Source organism: Oryctolagus cuniculus, chromosome 13, assembly GCF_964237555.1.
Source record: "Oryctolagus cuniculus chromosome 13, mOryCun1.1, whole genome shotgun sequence".
Lineage (NCBI taxonomy): Eukaryota > Metazoa > Chordata > Mammalia > Lagomorpha > Leporidae > Oryctolagus > Oryctolagus cuniculus.
In genome coordinates, this window is record NC_091444.1 from 37,646,338 (window position 1) to 37,666,545 (window position 20,208).

The window sequence follows — 20,208 nt, forward strand, 5'->3', positions numbered from 1 at the left end:
CTGGCGCCCCTATGGGATGTCAATGCCACAGGTGGAAGCTTAGCCCACTACGCCACAGCACTGGCCCAGAGACTACTTCTAAAAGTTGGTAGAAATGGAATCAAAGGTCAGTATGTGGGGCTGGCACTGTGGCGTAGTGGGTAAAGCCGCCACCTGCAGTGCTGGCATCCCATATGGGAGTCGGTTCAAGACCCGGCTGCTCCACTTCGTATCCAGCTCTCTGCTATGGCCTGGGAAAGCAACAGAAGATGGCCCAAGTCCTTGGGCCTCTGCATCCATGTGGAAGACCTGGAAGAAGCTCCTGGTTCCTGGCTTCAGATCTGCACAGCTCAGGCCATTGAGGCCAAATGGGGAGTGAACCAGCGGATGGAGGACCTCGCTCTCTCTGCCTCTCCTTCTCTCTGTGTAACTCTGACTTCTGACATTCAAGCAAAATAAACAAATCTTTTTTTAAAAAAAAAAAAGTATGTTTTGCTGCGATTTTTCATTTTACATAGAAAATGCATTTTATGAGAAAACTGTGCATAGATTTCAATTTTTTTACACCAAAATAAACTCAAACTTTTACTTCCATTTTTCCACGAACTCTGCAGTGTCCTCATACGTAGACAGCACTGTGAATAAGGGAACAAACTGAAGCTAGTTATGGCTTTTCTCTTATACTCAGGGAATCCCCGCACAACTGCGTTGGAGACCAAGGCTTCCCTCTCCACATCGTCTCCTTGATCTGCTTCTCCGCCCTCCAGTTTTTCTTCCAGCAAGAGAAAGAAAGAGAAGGTAGCCCGGCTCCCAGCCTGCATATATCACCCCTGTTTGGCCACCTCCAGGCCCCAAGCTGTCCACCTTCAGAAAACAAAAATGAAAAGCATGAGTGCCTGCACTGTAAGAAAACCTTAGATTTCCACCAAATAGCTAGACTGCCCTGAACAGTTCTAATGGAAGGCGCTCCCGCGTGCTAGACCCGAGAGCTGTCTTTCAGGGGTGCTCAGACTCGCCCCTAAGAACACGGAGGAAGGGCACTGCGGGTGGTCAGCCGGAGCAGCCAAGATCATTCTCACCATGCTTTAAAGACAGGGATGGAAGTTGCGTGTCTGGTGGCCAGAGTGGTGTCCAAGAGAAACAGGTGCAGGAAGCTGATGGCGGCAGCTGTCCGCACTGGACCCAGCTGTGTGCACTGGACCCAGCTCTCAGGGGAAGGTACGGGCAGTGGAGCGCCTCCCTGAGGGCATCCTTTCTTGCAAATAAAATGAGCCCGCTTCTCTGTAGCGGGGGGGGGGGGGGGGGGGGGGGTGACCGCCCAGCCCTAAGGCTCGCTTTCCTTCTCAGTGGCAGACAGGGAGGCTTGGTCTACCAGCACTGAGACTCAAACTTCAACCCCCAGAAACACCCCTGGCCCTGTGCCCTGCTCTCCAGATGCCAGGGCAAAGGGGCGGGTCCTTTGCTGGACAGACACTGCCCATCCAGGCTGGCTGTGCCTCTAGGAAGACAGCAGGTCCCTGCTGCTGCGGGCAGGCCTTTGGCCTCCTCACCACCGTCCGCACCATCTCCCCATGTTCAGAACAGTGAGCACTCTTTCCACTGCGTAAGGCTCGGACTTGGGTAGGTACAGAAAAACACGCTCTGCTGAAGCAATCGGGACTCCCTCTGCTGCCTCTGCCTCTGCCTCTGGGTTTAACTCCCCTGCTCCTCCCTTCTCTCTCCACCTCTAGGCTTCCCGCTCTTACTGTGGGAACAGTAAAAATCATACAAGCAATGTGCTATTAAATCTACAGAAACACAACTTCTTTTTTTAAAAAAATTATTTTTGAACGGCAGAGTTACAAAGAGAGAAAGAGGGAGGGACAGAGAGGTCTTCCATCCGCTGGTTCACTCCCCAAATGGCTCCAACAGCCAGGGCTGGGCCAGGCCAAAACCAAGAGCCAGGAGCTTCATCCAGGTCTCCCACACGGTGTAGGGGCTCAAGCACTTGGGCCATCCTCCACTGCTTTCCCAGGTGCATTAGCAGGGAGCTGGATCAGAAGTGAAGTAGCTGGGATTTGAACTGGCACCCGTTTGGGATTCTGTCATTGCAGGTGGTGCCTTAACCCCTCACACCACAACATCAGCCCCAGAGACACAACTTCTGCCACCCATGTGAAAGAAAATAGTAACACCTGGACGTTGCGGAAACCTGCACGAGGCTAACTGACATCACAGTGAAGATGCTGCCCTCAAAGTCACTCAAGTGGAGTTCAGTCCCCCACCTCCGTGGTTTCACATGGCAACCCCTGCCCCAAGCCCTCCTGTCCCTGGTTTGGTAACACTGTAGATCTGGACCACCCCCATCAAGCTCCCTGAACCTTCCACTGCTCTCCCATTATAAGGACATTGAGGCACAGGCAAGTTCAAGGTCATGTCCAAATCCCATGTTTATCAGGAGCAGGGGTGTCCGCAGCGGGCTCCCTGTCCCCAGTCTCCTGGTCGTAATTCCAGCTTCCCCTAAAGTGACTCCTACGTCTGTACTTACAATTCCTGCCTCTCCCTCTCTACCCCTCACCCTTGCGTGCCTGCTGGACAATTCTACCTGGATGTCAACATTGAAGTATTTTAAGACCACACTCATCACCTTTCTGAAATCACCTCTTCTTCCTGACACAGTTACTGACCACACTCTGCTTTCCGACACCCACAGCAGGGACCTCAGGCGGCTGCGTCTTCCCCTGACTGCCCCTGGAAGTGGCACAGCAGCTGCCTCTGCAGCCAAGACACCTCTGGTCCTCAGCGCCCTCCTCTGGGACGCCTGCCTGGTGCCCTGGTGCCCTGCCTCCCCGCCTCCCCCACCACCGCCTTAGCCTCGGTTATGGCGATGGCACATCTGCAGATGCCACCACGTGTCCTCTGTGAGACAGAAGAACCACCCGAAACGTGGCTCCAGCACAGCCCCGCCTTCAGAGGCTCTCCCTGAGTTTGTCAAAGGAGATTAGGAAGTTATCTGCCCTACTGATTATTTCCTTTCTCTTGAAATTTTGAGCTTAGCCACCTTCGAGCTGTCCTGGAGAAACGCCCAGAGAGAAAAGCAGGCAGGGCTGGCTGCCAGACCCATCCTGGGTCTGACACGCAGGCGCCCGGGGCTCGGCGCCCCCACTCCTGTAGGCAGCGGGGCAAACGGCCCAGCGCTCCCACACCAGGCAGCCTGGCCTGCGACGCCAGGACCACCACATCCTAATTCTGAGACCTCGGCTCTGTCCTTAACATCTCTTCCCCACTCTCCTCATTTGATCACGGGAATGAAAACAGCACCTAACTCACAGGGCTGTTGCGAAGTGACATAAGTTAACACGCAGCTGCGAAATATCTGGCATGAAGCCAGGGTTTGATCAATGGTAGCCATCATCATTATCATCTACTAATATCATAAGTCCACTTCCAGCCATAATGCCTGCCTGTCTCCAAACATCTCTGCTCAGGCCAAGGTAAGTCCTTCACTGGTGATGAGCATGCATTTTGCTTGCCAAGGGCCTGGCCTCCATTTGTCTGCCATTCAAACACTCTTCCAGGCCTACTCATCTCTGTCCCAAATCCTGCAAACCCCAGCTCTATGTTTATGCACTCAACATCTCCTGTTACAGTCACTATTTCTTGATCAAATATGTCTCAACCCCACAGGCACAAGTCTTGGGGATAACTGCTAGTTCTACAGAATCCAGCCTATGGGCCCTCAGGTAGTAAAGACCACCAATCCAATCGGTATTCACGGGGAACTGGCTCAAAGACCTCCTGCAGATAATCGAAATCTGAGGATGCTCAAGTTCCTATACAAAACAGCACAGAATTTGCATAGAAATGACACAGTCCTCCCATTCACTTTAAATTACCTCTAGATTACTGATGATAGCTGATATAATGCGAATGCTGTGTAAACAGTTGTTATGCTCTATTGTTTAGGGAACAATGACATTAAAAAAGTCTGTACATGTTCAGTACAGACAATATTTTTTTCTAAATGTTTTCCATCCATGGTTGGTTGAATCCATAGATGCAGAACCCATGGATACAGAAGCCAGCTTGAAGCTGGCTTTTTTTTCCCCCAGAAGATTTATTCCTTTGGAAGTCAGAGTGAGAGAGAGAAATCTTTAATCCACTGGTTCACTCCCCAAATAGCCACAAGAACTGGGGCTGGGCCAGGCCGAAGCCAGGAACCAGGATCTTCGTCCAGGTCTCCCAGGTGGGTTCAGGGGCCTAAGGACTTAGGCCACCTTCCACTGCTTTCCCAGGCACATTAGCAGAGTTGGGTTGGAAGTGGAGCAGCCAGGACTCGAACCAGCACCCATATGGGATGCTGGTGCTGCAGGCAGTAGTTTAACATGCTGCACACGGCATCGTCCCCTGAATGCATACACGAGATAATTCATCCACGGCACTGACACTGTGATCTCTGTCTGAGACAAGCACTTCAAGGCACGGAAAGCTGTCTCCACCAGACTGAGCCAGATACGCTCGTCAGCGCACCTCCCACAGGAGCCTGTAAAGTTTCACAGTTCTCAGTTACAAGGTCTTCACTACGATGAACACCATTTGCCCACTTTCTTTAAAAGTACGAGAAGCGTTGAATTAATATCCCCACATAAATCATTAACTGCTTCATCCTGGTTTTGCTTCTGGCTTGGCTTTGATGATTTCCCCGTTCACAGTTCATGGTCACGAGCAGGAAATTCTGAGCATGATGGGCTTCTCATTACCCCTGCTCCTGAGTCTGCGCGAGCTGCTCTGGCTTGGGGAAGGCACGCAAGCCACGCCATGGGTTCCTCCCCGTCCACGTACCCCAGGACAGGTCCTGGGCGTCTGAGGCTCTGTTCCCTGGAGACAACGTCTCTCACCGTGCTGCAGGAGGCAGAGCTGTCAGCAGTGCTTGGACCTGTCACACCCGCGTGCCCTGCCCGCCTGCCTGGGGAGCTGGCCGCAGACGCTCCTCGGCCAAGCCTCGGGGGAAGTGGAGGGCTCCGAGGGAGACTGAGGCACACAGAAAACAAGGAGACAGGGGAGCAAAACAGGAATAACCCACCCAGGGAGGAAGGACGGCAGCAGGCTGAGCTTCCACACATGGAGTGTGCCCTGCAGCTGGGAGCCAGAAGAGGGGCAAGCGTCTTTGAGGACAAGCAAAGGAAGGAAGCACCGAGTGGCTCAGACACACGAAATACACTCGAGGGGGCGGGCACCTATCCCAGAAGGCTGAAGGGAACGTGTGGGAACGAGAGTCACAGGTGGTAAGGAAGACACCAGCCACACTAGCGGTCACTGTTCTGGGTTCTTCTGCCTTCTGCTAACTCAGAACTTCACCCTCAGAACCCTCAAGGGGTAGGTCCTGTTGCTCTGGTTCCCAGTCGTCCCAAGGAAGGTGAAGGATGCTACGCAGCGGCACCTGCTGGGAAAAGACACGGGGCCCCAGTCCCAGCTCGGTCACTCACCAACTGGGAAACAGGCGGTCCCTGGGCTCTCCAAGCCTTTACCTCCTTGCCAGTGATCAAGGCAAGCTCTGGTGCCCAGCACTGCTCCTGCAAACCCACGCCCAGGCTGGGGGACCACTGACCTGAACAGCAGGCTGCTTATCATATTTCTAACACTCATTACGGGAAAGGGAACCTACTTCTCCTGCACAACTAAGCCCTCCATTTATAACACTGGAAAGAATGGTATCATCACAGTTATAAAGTCTACAATGCTTCAATGCCATAACAGCATGCCGAGTGACAGATAACCGGGACAAAAGCACTGCTTGTGCCTGTTTACTGGGGTGGAATTCTCATTCTGCCCACACTTTCAAGGGGGGAAAAATAAAGATGAATATTTCCCACTCATAATTTTCTGCTGCAACTCAGGCTTCCAGGTCCTCTCTAACTCTCCTACCCCAGCCAGCACAGCCCCGTGCACGCTCCCCACTCTACCTGTTCTGCATCACTTTAATCTCTGGGTATTTTCCCAGAGGTCACTGAATGGCAGAGGGATTTCCAGGCTGCACAGTGTCTGTGACTGGTAGGGTGGATGAAGGGTTAAATTAAAGGGGCCGCTTTCTGCATTTGCCAGCCAGCCCAGTCTGGTCTCCCCCTTCAGAGCATCTTCCCTGGGACACTGGGAGCCCAAGCCCAAACCTCCAGAAAAAGGCAATCATAAACAGGAAAAATAAGCTCCTGATCTCTCGACAAAGGCCTTTCCTTCTCTGTATGCTTGGCATCAGCGGCTTTAATCACAGACTCTAAGCTGTGTGTTCTAAGCGGGGATTTTTTAAAACCCTTTTCGGGTTAATGGACTCATCTGAGAACCTGTTGAAAGCTATAAGCATCTTCAGAGAAACACACTCACCCACAAGGCTTCATACACGGTCAGAGCTGGGCTGGGATACGATTCAGAAACTTCTGGAAACTGGTGCAAGGCCACAAGGCTACGAACCTCTGAGATGGGCAAGACTGAGATGTACCGAGCAGAGAGAGGTAAACAAGGAGGGCGAGACCCTAACTGAGCCGGCTGCCGCTGCGTCTGCCAGTTTGCATGAAACCCCTTCTTCAACAGAAGGGGCTGGGGTCTCCTAACGCCAAGGAGTCCCCCTTGGAACGGCACCACGGCCAAACCTGGACACAAATCATTCAGATGCTCCATTTGTCTTAACTTTAAATAGCACAAGAATTTTTTAAAGGATAAGGAAATGTTTTCGATGAGAAGAAAAAGCACCACAGAAGATAAATTCAAAATGACTTAAAAATGCAATCTGAGCTGGCCTCCTATTACTATAACTATTAACCTGTCGCTGTGCAGGCTAACTCCCCATAATAATTCAATATTTACCCGACCTAATCCAGAGGTGAGCCCGCTGCATGGCCTGGGGAGCCACTTGCAATTGATTTTGAGTGGCCAGCAGCCGTAATCAAATAATACGAGTGTCTAGCAGTAGGTTGATTAGGTTAGAGCAAGCGTTATGGCCCTGTGATTTGGGAAACCCGACAAATTTGAGCTTCCATATCATCTCTGGACCTCACCACCAGCGTCTGCATGTCATCTGTGCAGGGCAAACCCTGGCGAATGACTTCAGGGCAGGCACGGAGAGGAGAGGGCTCACGGCCCCGCCACCAGCACACCACCCGCGACCCAGCCGATTTCTCATGGCTCTGTCTCTGCTATGGTTACTTCTTCCTCTCTTTCTTCACTTAAACGCCACTGCTCCTTCACAACCGAGCACTGGCATCACTCCTCCCAGAAGCCGTCCCAGATTTTCCCCTGGCTGGGACAAGAGCTCTGGATGCTCATGGCACCTTCTCGTCCGGATTAACATTGGTCTTCCTTTGGTACCCACGAAGGAAGGCTGTGGCCCAGCAACAGTCCCTACCCCCACTCCCCCCCCACCCCCCCGCCCACATGCATAACATTGAAGCTTTAACTCCTAATACAACTGCATTTGGAGACAGGGCCTTTAAGAGGTAATTAAGATTAAGGGAAGTCCTGAGAGTGAGGCCCTAATCTGATAGGATTAGTATCCGTATTAGAAGCTTCCTGAGCGCTCCCTCCCTCCCTCCCTTCATCCCCAGCCCCCATGCACAGCACCAAGCACAGGCCATGTGAGGACATAGGGAAGGCAGCCCAGCCGTGCTGGCGCCTGATCGTGGGCTTCCAGCCTCCAGCACTGAGGGAAATAAACTCCTGCCGCTTAGGCTCCCTGGTCTGTGGGATTTTGTCACAGCAGTCCCAGCCTGCTTAGGGGGCTGTATTAAGATACATGTCCCATGTCTAGTCTTGGTAGCAAATGCAGCCCTCGCATAAGTAAGTGCCCAACAATTCCTGGTTGAGAAAAACCTAGCAGTGGAGAAGATAAGAAATGGAAGAGACTTTCTCACTTTCTCACCTTCATGTGCACCAAAGCAGGCTTGCACTCACAAGAACAGGGCAAGGCTCAAGGTCACGGTCAAACATGAACCCTCTCCCAGTCCTAGCCGCCCATGACAGCTGCTGCTGTTGACAGCGGACCCCGATGTCAGGGGCAAGATGGAGAAGAGCTCAGAAACAAGAAAACACTCATCTCCATGATATCTTTTATTCATCCCGCAGCGGGTCCAGGATGTCGGACCCGGCTGCCGAGTCCTTCACCCCGTGATCAGGCTGTGAGGACTCCAGTGGGACGTGCGTGTGTGCTGTGCTCTGGGGGAAAAGCCCGAGAGCAGCCTGTCACCCCGCAGTGGGGGTCTCCCATCAGGCTGAGCCCTCCCGGGCCCGCAGGCTGCAGCAGTCAGCACCCAGATGCTCCCGAGTCAGCACACACACTGCTCGGTCAGAAGATGAGCCCGCTGTGGACCCCTTTAATTAGGCTTTGTTAGTGAGAGTCACAACAATAATGATGTCACTAACGGGCGACACACGCCAGGGACCACTCCATCTACATCACCTGACACGACCCTCAGCATCACAGTTCTATGACGGGGGTACCAGTAACCCCTCCTGACAGACAAGGAAACGGGAGCAGACAATTAAGTCATTTGCTCCACATATAAAGCAACCAAGCAGTAGAGCTGATATCCAACACAGGGTCCTCGGGGGGTCGGGGGGTAGTCTGTCCCCAGACCCTCTGTTCTTAGTAAACTACCTTACAGGGTCCCATGGGCCACAGGGACCTGCTTTCCTCATCTTTAGAACAATGTGGCTGGACCGAGTGCACGGACCTGTGTGAACTCTGCACTCGGTCCAGCCACATTGTTCTCACAGGTCCGTGGGAGGATGGGGGAGACACAGCAGGTGAAGCAGGTGCCTAGTCAGGTGGGCCCGGGACAGCTTGCTTGGCCAGGGACCCTCAGTCCTGCTCTGTCCAGGAAGATCCTGCAGGGGGAGCGAGGGGCTCCATGCAAAGCACTTGGCCCAGATCACCTCCACAGTCCTCTGCAGTCTCCCACCTGTGATCCCAGTACTCTGGGAACTCTGAGAACATGGAGATGTCCTGGAGCCAGGAAGGCCAGGGGCTATTGAGACATCACAGACAGCTGCACAAGTGAGAATGAAGCTGACTCTTGGGGATGAGAAAGATCCGTGAAGGCAGCAAGGGGACAGAGGGTCCCAGCCAGGAACAGCCATGCCGAGGCCAGCAAGGGGAGAGGGCACGGCGGCTGGGGGCAGAACAAATGATCAGGTTCAGCAGGGCTGATCAGAACGTTGCTGTGCTCTTGTTTTTCCGGGTCCCTGGGACACGCTTGGAGCCTGACCTTCTTCTGGAACTCTTGGCGAAGACGTGGCCGTGTTGCAACTCAACTTTATGCGAGTCCATGCAGCTTAATCTAGGAACAGTACTAGAAACGATTATTTCAATGTAAATTGAAGAAATGGACTTGATACAATCCTTTGCATTTTCATGGAATTTAGCTTATGCTATCACAGAGAACTCGACCCAGTTTAGCAACAACATCAACACAGCAGGCACTAGAGAAAATGCCACGAATTAGAAGACCGAGGCACGTAGGAGGTGAGATGCACACAAACCACGTAGCACTGAGAAGGGAGAGACCAGTAACCAGTTCTGCTTTTGATTAAAGCCCCTGGTAACCACACTGCATGGGAGAAACCAAAAAAGAACAATTGTAACAGCAGCAGCAGCAGCCTAGACCTAACAGGAACCTGCCCTGGAGTGGGGCTGCAGTCTCCCCCCCCAGACCCAGAGGCAACGGCCACAGTGCCCGGGCAGTTTGAGATACTCCGGGTGTTGGGAGCACTGCCTGGGAACTGGGTCTTCCTTCATCTGGGGATGACAGAAGGCAAGAGCTGTGTGCATTCATTTCCATGCAAATGAAAAAGGCAGCGCAGATTCTCAGCAAAGCCACCCTCAAGGGGACAGATAAACGCACTGCTCCTTCATGAAACCGCACAAAACCCTCCTCTATGCATCCAACACCCGGCGATCAGGAGCCCTTCCCATGTCAGACCCTGGCATTGCAGGGTTTTGCTCAGGGCAGGGGTCCGCGGACAGCCGGCGAGGCGCCCTTGGCAGGCTCCCAGGCTGCCCTCCTAAAGGGCTCTGAAGCTGGACTGCAAACGGGATTCCGAAGCATTCCTGCGAAGGCCCAGGAACCCCAAGCTCTCCAGCCCCCAGCCAGCCGCACGCAGCATCCTACTGCAAAGCCACACAGGGGATCCCCAAGGGTCCCAGGCAGTGTGTCCCGGAAGTGGGAAGAGACACTCCATGAGGAGGAGTGCGTGGTGATTCTTCACATCCTAAGGCAACCTCCAGTCCACCCCACTGCCCCAGCTGAGCCCGCAGAGGCTGCCCCGCCTGCCCACGTGCCCACGCTGCACGAGGCGGGAGGCACAGTCAGGGACCTACGCAGCCACTTCCTCCCGCGCGGCCCTCTGAAGCACCTGTGAGGAACACTCGCCCACCCCACGTTTAATTCCTTCATCTGGAGGCTGCTGTGAGGGGCTGACTGCGTTGTGGCTACTGAGAAGTCCCTCTCCATGCACAAGCACCCACCGCACGCCCAGCCGTGCCCCACCCCCACCCCCGGTGCGTGCCAGCAGCAGGGACTGAGAGCAGACTGGAACACCCCGCTGTGCAGGCAAGCACTCGTCCAGCTGCCCAACATCAGGTCCACCCAAGATGCACCTTCCCGGGGGTCAGGGCTCGCAGGCTGCATGGAGGATGCCTACCCTTCCCCCCCTACTCAGGCAGGCAAACGCCAGAACAGCCGTGGGCGCGGCGCAGAGACGTCTCCCTCCAGACACTGTCCTGACTGTTCTGTATTTATCTAATGCCTTCTGACACTGCCTCCTGCACACCTGCACTGCCCGTGCCCCTGTGAAGCGTGCAGGAACGAGTCTCCCGGCCCCCGACTCACAGCTGAAGAAACCAAAGCAGGCAAGGTGAAGTGATTTCCTTTGCAGGCGACAGAGCTGCTCACAGGGAACACGGTGACACAGGGACCGCGCTGACAATCGCACCTTGGAAGATTAACTGACAGCCTGAGAAGCTGAATCTTTGAAGGACTTAGGATAGGGTCGCCGAGGGATTCGTGCAGGAAGGACCTGTATCGGGAGCTGCTGTGCACAGAGGGCAAAGCACCCCAGGAGGGAGGAACGAAGTCCCTGCCACCATCACAGCCCTCAAGCACACGGCCCCCTCCACCTAACATCCCCAGCAGGGGAAATGCTCACGGCCACCCGTGGTCCCCGAGTGACCCTCCAGATCTCTCGTCCTCCTCTTAGCTTTGTTCTCCCAGTGAAGACGAGAAAATGTGCTGACACTTTTACAGCCCTCGGAGGATTCACCACGGCTTCCAATCACGGGCCGCTCCCGATCTGGCCCTGCTAACTACCTGCCCAGTTGGTACAGGCATCCAGAAGTCAGATGACCCAAACACGATCCCAATCATAACATAAAAGCAAGCCTTCTACCCCGAGCAACAGCCTGAACCGAGTGCTGTGGTTTTATTGTTGTTCCCAATGCGAATTCTCAGCACAACTTCTCGGCCTCCTTACCTGCTTCTGCCCCTGACTGGTGAGTGTGGGTATTTCCTGGGCTCCACCCTGGCACTCTCTTCGGGCTCCCTCCACACTCTTGCCGGGCAGGCCAGCCTCCCCCGCAGCTCCAGAACCTGCTCAATGTGGACGGCACACACATCTTCATCTCCAGCCCGCGTTTCTCTCCTGAGCACTGAACTGAGTTTTCCACTGCCTGGTGGACAGATGGTGCCCAAATGGATGTCCTGCAGCAGGGCAGGCTTCCTCCTCCACAGTGACCTCATTTAGCTTTCCCTCCACATGACCGCTGTCGGGGCTCTGCCCACGGCTCCCCTCTCCCTCCAACCCCAGCTCCCACCTCTCTGTTCATTCTCCCCCTTAGCATCTTCTAAGTTCACACGTTCCTTCCTAGCTAAAGCCCTGGACTTGTCCCCACAGTGTCAAGGCCAAGGTTTCCTACGCGGTCCCCAACAGAACCTAAATTCCCTGCAGGCATGGCTTTGTTTGTCTTGTTTCCCACAGGAGCCTCGCCCAGCCACTGACAGGTGCACAATAAACATGCAATGAGCAAAGGTCTCTCTACGACTCTGCCATCTTCTTCATCTCTATTTCTTTCCAAACCCTGGATCAGTTCATGGCTTGCCCCCCAGACACACTTGTAGGTACCCAGCTGCCTGCAGTGTAACGCACTCCTAGGCCTTTCTTTTTTCTTTTTTTTGTACTCAGCCGGGCATGTGGCTCCAATCTGCCCTTGCAGCCTCTGCCCTTGTCTCTTCTCAGTCCTTCACTAAGGCTACCTTGAGCTGTTCCCGTCTTCAGTACGAATTCTTTCTCATTCCGAGTCTCTGTTTATGCTACCATCTCTTCTGAAAAACAAACAAAAAATCCCAGTATCTTCTTTGCTTGGAAAATTATTCTATTGTGCCAAGACAGTTCAACATCTTCTTCTTTGGTAAGCCTTCCCCTTGCCCTCCTCCCACCAACCTCTACTGTAGGATCTACCATGCCAACTCCGACAATTAGTTCTTTGGGACTGTTGGAGCCAAGGCTCAGGACCAGCCAGTGACCACTCGTCTACCTTGGTGTGTGCCAATGGGTGCCACTAGGTACTTGTTAGGCTGTATCCCTTCAGGACCGAGGAAGCCCCAGGCAAGGTCAGCTCCAGCAAGCGTTCATTACCAGTTTGCTGGTGATGATGTCGACACCTCCAACAATTCTGATACTTACCCCTAGTAATAGGATATTTGATTCTCACCAATACCACAGGAGCTAGAGGGTCCATCACTTCACAATGAAACTGAGCCAGCAATGAGGTCACTACCATTTAGACAGTAACAATAGCAAGAAAAACTAGTCCTGTGTACTGTCTTTTCATTATTACTATTATTATTATTTGAAAAGTAGAGAGACATAGAAATCCCCCATCTGCTGGTTAACTCCCCAAATACCCACAACAGCTGGGGCTGAGTCAGACCAAAGCCAGGAGCTGGAAACTCAACCCAGGTGTCTGTGTGGGTGACAGGAATCCAACTACTTGAGCCATCTCTTGCTGTTTCAGTGCACAGTCGCAGGAAGCCAGAATTGGGACTGGAATCAGGACTCAAACCAGGCATTGTGATATGGGATGCCGGACGTTCCAAGCAGCATGGTAACACCTACACCCAACTCCCACCCTAAGTCTTGGGTCTTGTAAGATCCTTTGCAAACCCAACTCTTTATCTCAAAAATTTAAAACATACCCACCAAGCCATTATTAGTCCCCCCCTCCCCCGCCTTGGGCCATTTATAATACAGGGAAAAGTCTGAGCAAGAATTTTAAAGCTCACAGAGCAACTCAGAGCTGTGTTGTCCTAATACATGGACTGCAAGTTCCGAAGATTATTTTCCCATTTTGTCTTTAAGTGTGATTTAAACACAGAGATAGCCCCATCAGCTCTCAAGTTATGCTATCATACTATTATCTAAATTTGTAGCTGTGCCCCCCACCCCACCACCACCACCACCAACAACAACAACAACAAAAATAAAAAATAAAAAAAAAAAAACCTCTTAACTTAGAACACATCAAGGAGTCCGGTTCTAACTCTGAGATTCTGAGACACAGTGAGTTACAGAAGCAGTCGAAGAGGACAAGGGCCCTTCACAAGATTAACCTCTAACCCTGCCAAATTTCTATAAAACAAGTGGATCTTGTTTCTCATCCTGAAAAAAATCAGAATCCTCCAAGTTTAAGTATTTAGGGAAGTACACAGATTCTTCTCCATAGTGAGAATTTGAATTTTTTTTTAAGATTTATTTATTTGAATATTTATCTGGGTTAGAGAGAGAGGAGGAGAGACAGAAAGAAAGAGAGCTCCCACCTGCTAGTTCACTCCCCAGATGGCCACAACGGCCAGAGCTGCACCATAGGGAAGCCAGGAATCAGAAGCTTCATCTAAGTCTCCCACATGGGTGCAGGGGCCCAAGCTCTTGGGCAGTCTTCACAGCTTTCCCAGGCTGTCAGCATGGAGCTGGATCAGAAGTAGAGTAGCCGGGACATGAACTGAAGACCACATTGGATGCCAGTGTCATAGACAGTGGCTTTACGTGCTATACCACAATGCTGGTCTCACAGTTAGCTTTAAAATTCAGACTCTCAGGACTGGCACTGTGGCATAGCAGGTAAAGCTACCAGCATCCCATGTGGGCACCAGTACATGTCCCAGCTGCTCTACTTCTGATCCAGCTCCCTGCTAATGGCCTGCAAAAAGCAGTGGAGGATGGCCTAAGTATTTGGGTTCCTGCCACCCATGTGAGATACCTGGATGAAGTTCATAGCTCTGCCTGTCACAGCTCTGGCCATTGTGGGGGAGTTAACCAGGGGGGTGGAAGATCTCTCTCGCTTTCTCTGTCTCTATCCCTTTCTCTCTGTAACTCTTTCAAATAAATAAATAAATCTTAAAAAAAAAAAAAAAACAACTAGCTAGTAATGTTAGGGGCATTCAGACGTTACGCAATTCATGGTACTCCCAATTCAACCAATCCATGGCTCACCCAACTCGACCGCATACAGTCTTTTATAAATGCAATCAGACCCAATAAATAAGGTCTGTGTGCATTTTGTAACTTCTGGAAAAAAGAATACAGCGCGGGGCCAGCGCTGTGGCGCAGCAGGTTAAAGCCCCAGCCTGCGGCGCTGGCATCCCATATGGGTGTCGGTTCTAGTCCCAGCTGCACCTCTTCCAATCCAGCTCTCTGCTATGGCCTGGGAAAGCAGTAGAAGATGGCCCAAGTCCTTGGGTCCTGCACCCACACAGGAGACCCAGAAAAAGCTCCTGGCTCCTGGCTTTGGATTGGCACAGCTCTGGCTGTTGCAGCCATCTGGGGAGTGAACCAGTGGATGGAAAACCTTTCTCTCTGTCTCTACCTCTCTCTGTAACTATGTCTTTCAAATAAATAAATAAATAACTTAAAAAAAAAAAGAATACAGTGCATGATTGGCCCTCCTCAGTCAGCCTACTTCCACTAGGGTAGTTCCAGGAGATGAAAGTCTCCAATTTGAAACAGAAGCATGAGATGACCAGGAAGGTCCTTCATTTCCAAAGAACTGCATTCTTCCTCATTCATTCTCTTAAAAAGCTCAAAGTATTGGGAGAAAGAAGAAATGATCATTGATGAATGAAGGCTACTGGGATCCTCCTTTTCTAAGATTCAAATCCATTTCTACAGACCAGAGAACAGATGCACACTCAAGGACCTGGGTAGGCTCAGGCATGCCTATGCCTGTGGGTCCCTGAGCCCACAGCAGAGTAAGTGGGGGCACTGCAGCACTCCCAAGCTTACCGTCATTTCCAAATGGTCAAGAATAACTCTGTGACAATTGCTTTAAATACCACTCTGACCTCAGAATCAGCCCCTAAGTCTTCCTGGTCTGGCTGAAAAGCCCATGAGAGCATTTCAAGCATGGAAAGCCAAGACACTGTGGCAAAAATGTTCTAGATGAAGGATCTCTTCATCCAGAGTGAGACCCCAGCAGAAAGAGTAGCCATCAAAGAAGAATGTACTTTTCTCAGAAGGGAGGAGAAAACTTCCACTTTGCCTATGGCCTTGTCAAAATACTGTTGGAGTATGTGGATTCAAAAGGCTTCCACAGCCTAGGCAGCTCATGTCAAAAGCCTCGGGTAGTCACTGACATCATATATAAGAGTGTTAATTGTTAACAACAGGAGTCACTGTGCACTAACTCTCCATGCAGAACTTTTGTCCTCAATGAGTTGCATCATGAGAGTTAACTGTAAAATTAGTTCTCAGTTCTGTGTGTGTGTGTATGTGTGTGTGTGTGTGTAAATTGCTGAAATCTTTACTTAGTATAGAGTTGGTCTTCTGTGTATTAAATTAATTGAAAATGATTCTTAATGGAGAATGGGACTGGGAATGGGAGAGGGAAGAGGAGGTGGGAAGAATCACTATACCCTAAAGTTGCACTATGAAATTTGTATTCCTTAAATAAAAAATTTCTTTGGGAAAAAAATAAATAACGTTATGACAATCTGCTTGTCATTAAAAAGAATGATTCTGACTTCTCTGATGTCCCCAGTGTACCTTGTTTCAGGTTAGTAAAGCCATCATAATACTCTCAACGAGAAGCTATTTTAAGATGCACCTTTATTCTGGTGTGTAAGCAGCTCAACCACTCCTATTTGCTTATCTTCTTGAGTGGTTAAGTCTCTCTCAGAGCAGTATAGCCACCTTGGCCAAATTCTTCCATAAAGCATAACATCGTGAGCTCAACCCATCACTCACGCCTCCCTGGAAAACAGAGCAGGTGACCGTTCTCGTATAAACCCTCAAGTTTCACTATTACTTGGAATTTCACTTTTTGGGGGAACTGCCCTTCATGCTGACAAGTCTTAGATATCATTTTCCTTTTACCTTTTGGTGAAAAGGTGGATTACTACCTATAACACACACCTGAAAAGGCAGGTTTAAAAGATGGCCTAGAATGACAGAGAAAAGTCTTGGCAACAGTCCTGACTCCTCACGTGGCTTTGTCTGACACACATGGAACCCTGGGAGAGCAACCTCACTAAGCTGGGAAAAAAAGCCTCTTATCTCACTGAGGATAAAATGTGAAGTGGGGCCTGCATTGTGGTGTAGCAAGGTCCCCCACCTGTGACACTGGTGCTAGTTTGAGTCCCGGCTACCCCACTTCTGATCTGGCTCCCTGCTGATGCACCTGGGTAGGCATCAGAAGATGGCCCAAGTCTCTGGGCCCCTACACCCACGTGGGAGACCCAGAGGAAGCTCTTGGCTCCTGACTTTGGCCTGGCCCAGTCCTGGCCATTAGGGCCATTTGGGGAGTGACCCAGCTGATGCAAGATAGTGCTCTCTCTTTCTCTCTCTTTCTCACTCTCTCTCTGGCTCTCTCCTCCTCTCTCTGAACTATGCCTTTCAAATAAATAAAAAATAAAATAGTAAAACAATTCAAATGAAAATTAAAAAAAAAAGAAAATTCGAGGTGGTGATGCAGGTACAAAGGCCTGGCAAACCATAACATTGTAAGAACACACAAGCATGCTTCAAAAAGTTCTTGGGAAATGGAATAATTAAAAGATAAGTCTATTTTGGTACTAAAAATTTTTTGAAATCCATGCATTGTTTTCACAGTATTCTTTTTTTTTTTTTTTTTTTTTTTTTTTTTTTTTTTTGACAGGCAGAGTGGACAGTGAGAGAGAGAAAGCAGAGAGAAAGGTCTTCCTTTTGACGTTGGTTCACCCTCCAATGGCCGCCGCAGCCAGCGCATTGCAGCCGGCGCACCACGCTGATCCAATGGCAGGAGCCAGGTACTTATCCTGGTTTCCCATGGGGTGCAGGGCCCAAGTACTTGGGCCATCCTCCACTGCACTCCCGGGCCACAGCAGAGAGCTGGCCTGGAAGAGGGGCAACCGGGACAGAATCCAGCGCCCCGACCAGGACTAGAACCCGGTGTGCCGGCGCCGCAAGGCGGAGGATTAGCCTAGTGAGCCGCGGCGCCGGCCACACAGTAATCATTTTAGTAAGTTTTTTTGGACACCTCTCAGATGCATAGATTGTAAACATTTTTTGCACTAAAATAAGCTCTCTTTTCGTTCCATTTTTCCAGCAACTTTTTTAATGATTTATTTTATTTATTTGAAAGACAGAGTTACAGAGAAAGGTAGAGACAGAAAGGGAGGGGGGGTCTTCCAACCACTCATTCACTCCCCAACAGCCAGAACTGAGCTGATCCCAATCCAGGAGCCAGGAGTTTCTTCTGGGTCTCCCATGTGGGTGCAGGAGCCCAAGGACTTGGGCCATCTTCTACTGCTTTCCCAGGAGCATTAGGAGGGAGCTGGATCAGAAAGTGGAACAGCCGGGACTCGAACTGGCACCCATACGGGATGCCGGCTCTGCAGGCTGGGACTTTAACCTACTGCACCACTGCACCGGCCCCTCCAGCAACTTTTTGAAGTACTCTAATTTTGGCTACAGATACCATTAGCACTTGTCCAACTACATGGCAAGGAGCCTTTCCAAGGGTGGCGGCCACACTTGAGCAATGAACAGATCAGAGGATCATGAGAAGGGGAGCGTGACAGTGGTGACAGCCCCAGCAGAGACAAGCCATCTGCTCACTCACCCTTGGCCCCCAGAGCAGGTAAGAGCACTCCCCACTCTCACCTCCTTCCTCATCTAACTACTCACCGAGGAACAGGCACATGGGTGTCTGGTCCCCAACTTTTCTCACTCAGAGCTCAAGGTTCAGGTGCTGAGCACTTCACTTGGAATTGGGTCATAGAATATTTTGCTGTTGCTGCTGCTTTGCATGTATGACTTCTGTTTTTCGCTCACAACACAAAAGAATTCCCTTATATCAGGAGGGGGAGAGGGAGCAAAGGTCCAAAATGTGTGATAACTGTGACCTAAAGAGAAACACAATTATAACAAACGGAAAAGTCTAGATTGAGGGATCGGGATGTCCATGTCCTGTGATAACAGACAGCAGAGGAGAGGACCACCCGGGCCCCCCTGTCTCACTCGCCAGTCGGGAGACCCTCGCCAGCCACTTTATCCTTCCGCACTTCGGGTTCCTCCTCTACAAAACCAGGATACATAACAGCAGCTACCTCGTACAGTCGTCCCGAGGACTCAAACGAGTTAATGCACGTAAAACATACAGAACGGTGTCGGCACATAATAAACACTCCACATGTCTGCAATTAGTCTTACTAATGATTTGGAAACTGTCATCCATCACTCGGATATTGGCTGCTTTAAAACTTTACTCCTTCTCTTCCTGATCATCTGCAGTTGGCGGCAACTGAACGGCTTGTTCTTGTGAGGATCGACCAATAAACGGATGAGGGGCTGTGTCTGATGCATGGGAACACACGCGGGTCTTGCTGAGGTGCTGTGGCGGTTTTCGGTGAAATGTGACTGGGTCTGTAAACAAATTAGAAAGCTGCTTCTGTGCCTTTGCCCCTGAATTCAGCAGCAACCATCCCCATGAACTACGCAGACACATTGTTTCCGTGCGTAGTTATTTCATTTCTCCATCACTAAAGGAGCTCTCAAAACAAGGTCAGGATAGACAGCAGCAGTCTGCAAAATCACTCTTCTCATCACTACCAATAAATAACACGAAGATTTCAGGCTAATGAAAAATCTATGTGGGAAAAAATCTTTATGCAAGCCTTCTGCATTTGAACTTTGGAGGAGACCCTCACCCTGACTCGTGTTTCTAGGCGAGCAATGACCCCATCCCCTCAAGTGCACAGTCCCAGTGCATACCCACTGGGGTCATGCAGCAGCCCCTCAGCACCCACGGACAGATGGCCAATGACCTGGAATTAAAGACCCATCAAATTCCTACAATTATGGAATCAAACAACATTGGCGACATGGAAGGAACTGAGTCGGAAGTTGCACAACCCGCCCAATGCCACTGGATGCCAGAGGCTGAACTTGAACTCTGCCATCCTGCAAGGAATGCAGCACTTCCAGTGCCCAGGGAGTCTCCTTGGCCTTTTGGAAGCCCGGGAATACGCCTCTGATACCAAGCACACAACACGTCAGGTGCTTTGCTTTCCTTCACGTTTCCAATCAATATTGACTGAAGAGAGATCTTCACCTACTCTTCATTACTCTCAGGAATTAAAGAGCCACTGTTCTCCGACTTGCCTCTTCAGGCCTGAGAGATTGGCTCCTCGTTATGTGAAATCCTTCTTCTGCCTCCCAGAGCCTTCAGATCACAGCCTGTGCATACATGGAAAGGGTTCCTGCGCTGCTTACAGTAGGGTAGCCTTCTGTTGAAGAAACATACTTGAGTTTGAGGAGTTGGGACTCTGTTTACAGATTGAGTTCAGTGCAGTCAGAAATCGTGGCTTTTGGATGTAGCATGGCATGAAAAGCTTGCTCCCCGCCATGGAAGATTTTTCTCAATACAACTCCGAGAGACTCACTTCTACAAATCAGTGAGTCAGCATGGGTTCCTACCTGCAGACATACAGCCCAATGCCATGGCCACATGACCCAAACAAAAGCCTCAAGAAGCTTAATTCAGCTACTAGAACCACAACGCAGGCGTGCAGAGCGCGCAGGTGTGCAGAGCGCGCAGAAACACCAGGGTTTCGTCCAGGGTTAGAGACTCCGGCGCAGAGAGAGGAAACTGGGCACAGCTCACAGGACACCATACTCCTGCTCAAACCCCCCAGTGGGTCCACAGTGCCTGCCGTCTGATATTCAGGGTCCTCC

General features: G+C 51.0%; 1 protein-coding gene across 13 annotated transcripts in view; it reads right to left on the reverse strand.

Moving 5' to 3' along the window:
• SUSD4 (sushi domain containing 4) overlaps nucleotides 1-20,208 on the reverse strand; it is a 153,281-nt gene that overhangs the window by 105,347 nt on the left and 27,726 nt on the right. The window contains exon 1 of one of the 13 annotated variants that reach the window (XM_070055368.1): nucleotides 11,476-11,765. The exons of the other annotated variants lie outside the window; for them this stretch is intronic. Within the exon in view, the coding sequence (XP_069911469.1) occupies nucleotides 11,476-11,623 (148 nt within the window). The 5' untranslated portion in view covers nucleotides 11,624-11,765. Of the gene's footprint in view, nucleotides 1-11,475; nucleotides 11,766-20,208 lie in introns of those variants that run through there. 13 annotated transcript variants of the gene reach the window in all.